Source organism: Mesitornis unicolor, unplaced genomic scaffold (genome assembly GCF_000695765.1).
Source record: "Mesitornis unicolor isolate BGI_N332 unplaced genomic scaffold, ASM69576v1 scaffold5678, whole genome shotgun sequence".
NCBI classification, from domain to species: domain Eukaryota; kingdom Metazoa; phylum Chordata; class Aves; order Mesitornithiformes; family Mesitornithidae; genus Mesitornis; species Mesitornis unicolor.
The window spans coordinates 37,737-46,799 of record NW_010201028.1 but is presented as its reverse complement, the minus strand read 5'-3'; the positions used below and the strand labels follow the sequence as shown (position 1 = coordinate 46,799).

General features: G+C 37.0%; 1 protein-coding gene across 1 annotated transcript in view; it reads right to left on the bottom strand.

Moving 5' to 3' along the window:
* Nucleotides 1-504: 504 nt before the first annotated feature.
* Nucleotides 505-9,063, bottom strand: part of SH3YL1 (SH3 and SYLF domain containing 1) — a 34,561-nt gene continuing 26,002 nt past the window's right edge. Inside the window, exon 10 of the mRNA XM_010189923.1 lies at nt 505-1,038. Coding sequence (XP_010188225.1) covers nt 839-1,038 — 200 coding nt within the window. The 3' untranslated portion in view covers nt 505-838. The remainder of the gene's footprint in view (nt 1,039-9,063) is intronic.

Sequence of the window (9,063 nt, the reverse complement as noted above, 5' to 3'; positions counted from 1 at the left end):
GGTTCAATCTGAATATGAGGAAAATCTTTACTGTAAGGGTGACAGAGCACTGGAACAGGCTGCCCAGAGAGGTTGTGGAGTCTCCTTCTCTGGAGACATTCAAAACCCGCCTGGACGCGTTCCTGTTCAACCTAGTCTAGGTGATCCTGCTCTGGCAGGGGGGTTGGACTGGATGATCTTTCAAGGTCCCTTCCAACTCCTAATATTCTGTGATTCTGTGATATATTTTCTGGGAGGGACTATTTATGTACTTAATTAGACAAACTCAGAAGTACTTATTCAAAGATGAGGGCAAAATAAAACAAGCTATCAGAGAAGCTGAAGTGCTTAATTGTTACAGAATTGTTTAAAAAAAAAAAAAGTCTGGGGACCAGACCCACCATACCTGCAAAAAAAAAAATCTCTGTTAAGTAAAAGTAAAGAACTCCAACTCAGAGATGGTTTAGAGCAAATCTGAAAGCATTTATTATAGAAAGAAACCACAAATTATGATTTGATAGAAATGAATATTTTTTTTCAGCATGTCAGGTTTTCAATGGTTTGTAATTTTTCACTCATGTAAAAAATAAATCCATACAGCAAAACAGAACTGAAACTAGCCACAGATTGGATTACTTTTTATACGGAAACTTGTTCAAAAATAAAAATTCATCATAAATTGACTATCACCTACTGTTTATTTAAGAAATAAATTTAGGTGAAAGTTAAGGTCATTTTATGCATTTCAATTTTGTGTTAGAATAATCATGATCAAGAATCTCATTTTAATATCTGAAAAGTTAAAATATATTTTTCAATGTAAATATATTACCGCTTCAACATTTTGTTCTATACAAATTTAATTGTTACTTATGGCAACATAATTGGCTGGAAAGATGCCAGTTTGTCCTCCTATTCTTCCTTCCCACCAATCAAACTGGGAATCTGTTTTAGTTGTGACTGTGATTTTGTCTCCAGCTTTGAAAGTCAAGTCACCTGGCTGTTGTCCTTCGAATGAATAAAGTGCTGTCACTTCTACTGGATTACTCCAAGAGTTCCCTGAAGTGAAAGAAATAAAATAAAAAAGAAATTACTATACTGCACACACTGCAAGTCCTTAAATACAATATTCTTAAATGATCGCAGAAAACCGGGTCAAAGACACCAAAATAGTTTATGTAAGCACATAAACCACTGATGAAAAAAGCCCTCAATTTCCAGCACATTCTTAGGTAAGTGAAATTTGGATTCTAGCCTATCAGCATAGTCTATTTAATAAAGCATACCAAATACAGATTTTTTTTCTATATGCCTCATACAGTCAAACAGAGACAGTAGGAACAAAAGCAGTGCGTCAGACAAAGTGCTTCCTGAAAGATTGCTTTCAGAACCATGTTTTGGTTTCAATTTTGGTATGTGTTCTATATGACAGTTTCTTCATAGAGCAGGAATTTGTTGGGGGTTTTTAATCAATACTTAGGATATAGGGTGGTAAAATACAAAATATCCACGGCACTTCCCTTCTCTTTCCATAGGTTTTGCAGGGACTGTAATTTTGGTGTATCTTGCATGTTAAACAAAACACACAAAGTGTGCTAGTGGAAAGAACTGATTATGGTTTGATGTACTGGAAGTGACTTGGCTTGCATAGTGGCATTTTAGACCACATACAAATGGCTTTTATTCTCTTTCCACCAGTCTCTTACATAACTCTTTCAGTCTTTTGCTGGGGTTGGAATCATGCCATGTGTCTTCTGATCTAGTTTTAAAATCATCTAAAGTTTCGGATACCACTATTCAGGCTTCATTCCTGTTGTCACTTTTTTAGCCAGTATATCAACACTTATTACTACTGAAGTTTTAATCTAAGGAAATATCTTTGATTTACTAAAAATTATGTTTGCTCTCAATTCCTTTAACTGTCTGAACTATCTGAGGTAGCTGAATTTGTTTAAAGTTGATTTAGAAAATAGTTAAATCTCCAACATGATTGCAACTGAAAGTGAAAAATGGAAGCTGCAATGGAAGACTAGTTAAGAAGAAATAATGAAGTTTACACAGTCAGGTGGCGAGATTTCAGGATGTATTGCTCATACAGACATGATGGCTACACAATTGCTCAAGTATGCAAGATTAAAAGCTTTTAGTATTAGCTGCACCTGCTTTCAAAACTGTTGCAAAAGGGGAAACCCAAGATGCTCTTAGTCTACACATCACAAGCACAGAGCTAGAAAGGGTGGCGAGAGAAGCACTGATGCAATTTATTCTGTTTGGCAGTCTGTTGTGAACAACTGATACTCACAGAACCTTTTCCAGTTGCTTTTATCACTTCAAAAGAAAGAGAAAAAAATCCTTTCCCTCCAAGCCTTCCAAAAAAACAAACTGTAGCAAAAACAGGACAGACAGAAGAATAATGGACTACAGATGTATGCATAAAAAGTATAGACTTCTTTATTTCCCCCAGCATCTGACAATATATATGTTCATTCCACAGGCCAGTCTTTACCTTCATGATCTGAATTTGTAGCAATCATCAAAGATTAATACAAAATTATTTGGCCATATGCTGGGAGAATGTTGTTGTAGGATGAAACTATGTGTTCCCATGCAAAGAGTCATTTGAAGCTAGATATTTTAACTGAGAAAATCGTAGCAAAACCCACAAAAGTAAAAGACACTCTACTTTGACTTTTTATTCCTAGTTCTAAATGAGGAATACTAATAAAATACTTTGTCTCAGGACTCCAGGTGCTACATTCAGGCAGCATGCATGGGTAAAAGCACATTTTATAAGCTACAATGAAAGCTACAAATTCCTATACTTTGAGTTCTTAATGAAATGTTTTTCCATCATCTAAGTGTTCAAATGGATAATCACTCCAATTCAAGGAGAATTAGACTTACTATATATTTATAACTGGCCAAGTTATGTTAATATACTTGGAAAAAATAGATAATTGAAAGCACAAAAGAAGACACTGAAAGTGCTATAAGTGATGATGAGAGCTTCTTTTCATTACATGTAACAGAAGACCTGTTACCCCCACTGTAGTATGCTGGAGTCATAGCAATAGCAGCAAGTAATAGTTATCTCCTCCATAGCTGCACTTGTATTAAGAATAAGACTATAATTCCTCTTACACAAACTATTGCGTATACTGAAATTGGCTTAATAAAAGCAGGTAAAAAATGAAGGAAAACTAGACAAATTAAAGCATGAGAAGGTGGAACAAAAGCGTGTGAGACATATTAAAGTGTAAGAGTGCATTCGATATACCACAATCATGCCTCCAATTATTGTTTGCTCTGTCATATGAACAAAATTGTTTTATGCACTTCCAACCTTTTTCTACTGTGCATGTGTATCTTTCCAAGCGTACAGAAGCCTCAAAGGACTACAGCTGATTATAAACATTGAGTTCTGTGTACTTGCCCATTTGCTACCTGCTATCACTTAAAAGCATTTTCCAGCTTTATTCCTGTCAGCTATTTCATAACAATTCCTACTTAATTTTCCCTATCAGCTTTTCCCATACTATAGTTTCATTTTGGTTTTTTTTCCCAAAGATTCTAATCTCTGCTTTAATTCTTTATTTTGTAGCATAAACCAGATAAAATGCATATTTATGGCCTCCAGATTGCAGCATCCCATGCGGCATATTTATATGGATCATCCTACCAAATAGGTATCTTAAATGAATGCACCGTTGTGAAATCTACCACACGCATTGTAAGGGAGAGCTATTTCATGTTCTTGTTTCCTGATTTCAGTTGTATGTAAAAAGGTTTTAAATAAAATTGTTATAGTCAGCATGAAGATTTCTGAATGCATATACTGAAACCACATTTGCAGCTCACACAAGATGGTGCTACAGTGCTACATACAGCGTACGATACCAAAATCATTGAGATTTATGAGTATGCACACTGGAATAAAAACAAATTACATTGTGGAAAATCCTTAATTAATGGTATCTGAATACACACAGCACAGTTCTACAAACACAGTGGTCAAAACAAAAATACAGAAATTTTGGTGGAAGATCAATTAGTGCAGCAGTCAGCACACATACTCAGTGCTCTAGCATACACAGGTATGCCGTATGCTTGATAACAAACTGCTCTGACCACAATATTCTTTCATTTTTATTCATCTTTACTTACCATAATGATATAAACTTTTTGCTAAGGACTACTGCTATGGATTAAGGACTTAGGTATAAACTAGAGTGAATTTACAGCCCCAGAGTGAAAGAGCAATAAAACTGTCTTTGATTACAGCACATTTACCATTGAATAAAAGCATTCCCTAAGAAGTTGCTATAGAACAGGATACAGCAGCTACATTTCTATTAATCAGTTCAAGAGTGCCAGAGCCTTTCTTTGACTTTGAGGCCAACTGGCATAGACTGGCTGCATACGAACTAGTAAACGCACACCATCCAGAGAAGAGAGCCACATCCAAACTACCTACTGGTTTCTATACTGGAGTAACTCCTAAACCACATCTATGAATTATCTGGGAAAGCGCTAGGTGAGAATAACACTAAGAAACTTTTTAACGATGCAACCACGTAGGTAACTGAGTTACAGTGCTTGGGCCCATGCCTTCACACTGTTTAACTTACTAGTAGATCTAGCCACTAGTTTTACATTATAATGTGAACATATAAAATATTAGAAAACCCATAGGCTGATTCTAAGACTGGTCTTCAGAGAAGAATAGGCATTTTACATCATTTTGGGGTCAGCTTATTATACTTTCAAAAACTAAATCTGAATTGGAAGACAGAATAGTACAGTCTAGCTGTGGGTCCCAAATTTAATTTTACTGGCATAGATGCATATATTCCCTAGCCACTAAATGTCTCATGCTGAAGACATTCTTACAGAAGAATCATATAAAAACTGTGAAGTGCTGCTTTTGGCCACTGACAGCAATAAAATGGAAAAAAGTTTCACATGCTTGAGGTTAGTGGCGAGACTGCTAAACACCCACTTTGCAAAATTCACTAATTGTCAGCAATTAGAGAGCTAGCATGATTTTGTGGGACATGCGTGCATCTATATGATAGAAACTGTATGTGAACTAACACAAACTACCATTGCTGGCTTTGGGTCCATCTAAACTATATTAAAGAGCTTGCAAAAAAGGAGACCTGTGACTCAATTGTCACTGCCAATGAGCCATCGATCAAGAGTACTGGTGACTGACAGGGTAATCCTGTTGTTGACTGTCCATATATTATGCACTTTCTGATAAATCTCTACTTTGCTAAATGGGCCATGGGTTTGGTTTCTTCTGAAGCTGAAAGGTTGTAACATTGCTTCTACTGGGACACAACAAACCATATGAAAATGTGATTGTCTAGGTAGGTATATTCTTCCTTGAAACTGAATAGCCTCTCTCTTACTCATTTTTTTGTGCAGCCTTTAGAATGCATGGCTGTAGTTTTTCTTATTTAAAAATCAATCTGAATGAGCAACACATTCCACTTATTAATGTCCACTTGCCCTGTATTTTGTAAAGGAGTAGTGACTGGACTGCCACAGAAAATGTTAAGTCTCCAGCATCAGAGACAACAGAAACTGTATAGTGCTGGCATAAAAGCTCCACCGAACAGTGTCAGCTTACAGAAAAGCTGTAATAGAATTCTTATTGATTAAATGGAGACTTGGAAAACCAAGCAACCACATGAACCTTGTTTGTGTAGGAGAAGTAAGAGAGAAACCAACAAACAGACCAAACAGATGGAAAACAACTAATGAATCTAGGCAGATGCAAACATCTATGCTTTTAAAAACAAATATATCAAGTATCAAAAAGGTTTACTATCACTAGCACAGTTGCAAGAGGCATTGAAAGTCTTGGGTATTGCTCATAGGTTTAGAATGAGAGCTGTAACTAACAGTGAACAGACAATAATCTTAGTTCTTTCCTCATTATGGGACACTGGACTTCTGTTTGGAAAGGATTAGTATAGAGTTTGTAGAGTTCAGGAAAGAATCCAAAGCAGGCTGAAGAACTAGCATAATTACTGGGTCTTGCAAATCTCTGAGTAAAAAATTATAGTTGGTGCCAGCAACAATGAAGAATTTATAGGAAATTTTAATGGCCATGCTTAGTAAATGGTCTGGACAACACCACCTGCTAAGACACAACTGTGAGTGTAAATACTGTGTGTGTATACATATATTGATTATACTAAACTGTCTGAAGGATGTTTGCTCAAAGTTTTAATATTAAAAAGGAAGACCCAGGCCCCAGCTGGACATGTTAAAGAGGAAGACAACCATTAGCTTGATTCAACAGCTTTACATGAGCCAGCAAACAAGGCTAACTGTATCCTGGGCTGCATTAGGCAAAGTATTGCCAGCAGGTCAAGAGAGGTGATACATTCCCTTTACTCAGCACTGGTGAGGCCACACCTGCAGTGCTGGGTCCAGTTCTGAGCTCCTCAGTACAAGAGAGACATGGATGTACTGGAGAGAGTCCAGCAAAGGGCCATGGAGATGAGGAAGCAACTGGAGCTTCTCTCCTAAACGGAAAGGCTGAGAACAGCTGGGACTGTTCAGCCTAAGGAAGAAAAGGCTGATCACTGTCTATAAATTATCCAAGTACTGCAAGTACCGAAGAGATAAATTTTCTGCTGGATCCAGCATGTTGTGCATTAGAATGTGGAAGGCAATAGGCGGGCAAAGGAGAAAGCACATAGTAAATTCTGAAGGCATCAGGGTAAGTACTGACAGAGATTGCTTCTGAATTAGTACTAGGGCTCATATTATTAGGAAATGAAAACCTAAAATTTTGACTTGAGGAATGCAGCAGCTCTGGGCTACGACAATGCCTAAAGGTAGGAAGAGAAATGGCTTAAGTTGAAGTTCAAAGTAGGTGGGTGAACCACTAAATTTTATCTGCAATACTCACAAGAATGGGACAAAAGCTGGATCTGGCAGGGAGTGCTTTTGGTTCAGTTTGAGCTCAAAGATATACTTAACCTGAGAGTCAGTGGAGGAATGCAAAGGACAGGCAAAGTGATAGGGCAGGAAATTAACTCTGAAGCAAGAACCGTATCTAGAGGAGAGTAAAAGGAATATTGAATTAGTTAAAGTCAGAGGGAAGGATATTGCAGCAACTGAATCATAACAGGACAAAAGCCTGGACAAAAGTGAAGATTGAAAGAAAAGGCTGCATCTTTGAAACAGTATTCAGAGAACAATCTAGGACTCAGTGCTCAGAAAGTGAGAACTTCTTTAGAAATCCGACTTGAAGATCGCACATGCTCTGCAGTGGTTAGCAACAGGCAGTTTCAGACTCTATTTGATAATTTTTAGCTTGAGCTCAAAATTAGTTAACAAAGGAGCACCAGAGTAAGGCTGGAAGAGATGGATCTGGAACAAAGGTAGTTATGAGTTGCCTGCAGAAAGTGTTACCTAGCAAATGAAAAGGGACAAAGAACAGCTAACTGGGAAATCTTAACGGAAAAATAGAGGACTGATAAGGACACCGTCTCAGTGACACACTGGAAATACAGATGTAAAGGCAATTACAGACATAGCCCAGCAATGGAATTCAGGGAGCACAAGTATTAACAAAGAAAACAGAAGATGACACTTAATCTATCTGTCAGGTTAAGGGAGGACAGAATGCAATTTCCAGTATGTGGTTATAAAGGGGTCCACCAGAGACTTGGAAGTAACAGTTACATTCACATCAGTGAAAGGAGCAGTACCAAGATCAACCACCTGTCTGGTGTTGTCCATGCTGTTAAACAACATGTCTCCAAATCAGAGTAGCTTCATCCATAGTGACTACTAGGGACAGTCTGTGGCACATGCTAACTTCCAAACCACTAAGGACAGCCCACTACCTTTCCCAGATCTAAATCATATCAGGAACCTGCTAACAATTTAATGGAATAAATGATAAAAATTCAGTGCCCAAACACATTCCCTGGCAATGTCCAATTTATCAGCATAAACAGAGCCAATGGGTTGAACTGGGTGCACGTGAAACTGCTTTAAAGAGGGTCCAGCACAGTATTGAAAAACTCCAAACAACAAAGTAAAAGAAGATTAAGTAACAGCAACATGATCAACTACAAGATCATATAAGATTATTTAAGATGCTTTATAAGATGGAAGAGGATGAGATGCTAATACTAGAAAGAGATATTGCTGGATAAGACTGAGAGTTTAAGGGTTAAAAAGAAGTAATAAGTTAGGATGCATACCTGGGACAAACAGAGAGATGATAAAACAATAAGAATCTTTTGCACCTGTGAAATCTATAAAGTTTAGAGAAGATATGAGCTGAGGATGTGTAGAACCATCATATCTGTATCAGTATCCTCCTGAAAGACATTCAGTACGGACTGGTAAGAGGGTACAGACCTCCATACAGGTGAGACTGGGAGAATGTAACTAAATAAAGTACATTCTCAGACTTAGGTCAGAGTCTGGTGTGTTGCCAGACATTAAACCACCATTTTGGCCACTCTTTTTGTCCCCACTTGTCATCTAGGAAGGCTATTTCAGAGCCATACCCCCCAAGTTGCTAAGATAGCTTTCTTAATGTCCATCTTCAAGTAATGCACTTGAATGTAAACTAATGTAAACTTAGTTTACATATTTTTTTTGTTTGTTTGTCAACATAGGCCTTTCACTGAAACCTTTCTTTCTTGGCATTTACCTTCATAATCCTTTTATATTAAAAATTATTTTAAACTTTCAGACTGATAAACTAAAAATAACTTTGCTACATATCAGTGACACCTTGCTCTACTCATTGTATTTATTTTATTTATCTATTGTGTGTGTATGTATTTATTATGTATTGTATTTATTCTTCTCCGCATCTATTCAATTCAACCTAATTTTTCTTGAAAATGAGTAAACAGAATATTAACATCAGGTAAGAGGTCTGTAGGTAACTGACTTCTCACTCTCTACCATTAAGCACAGACTTCTTTAAATAGAAGAGTGACAGAACTGAAGGAACAGAGAACTCCTTTTGTGGAGACCATGGATTTATTTCTGAATGTGAAAATAAAATAAATAAATATTTGGGATGAATCAGCACAG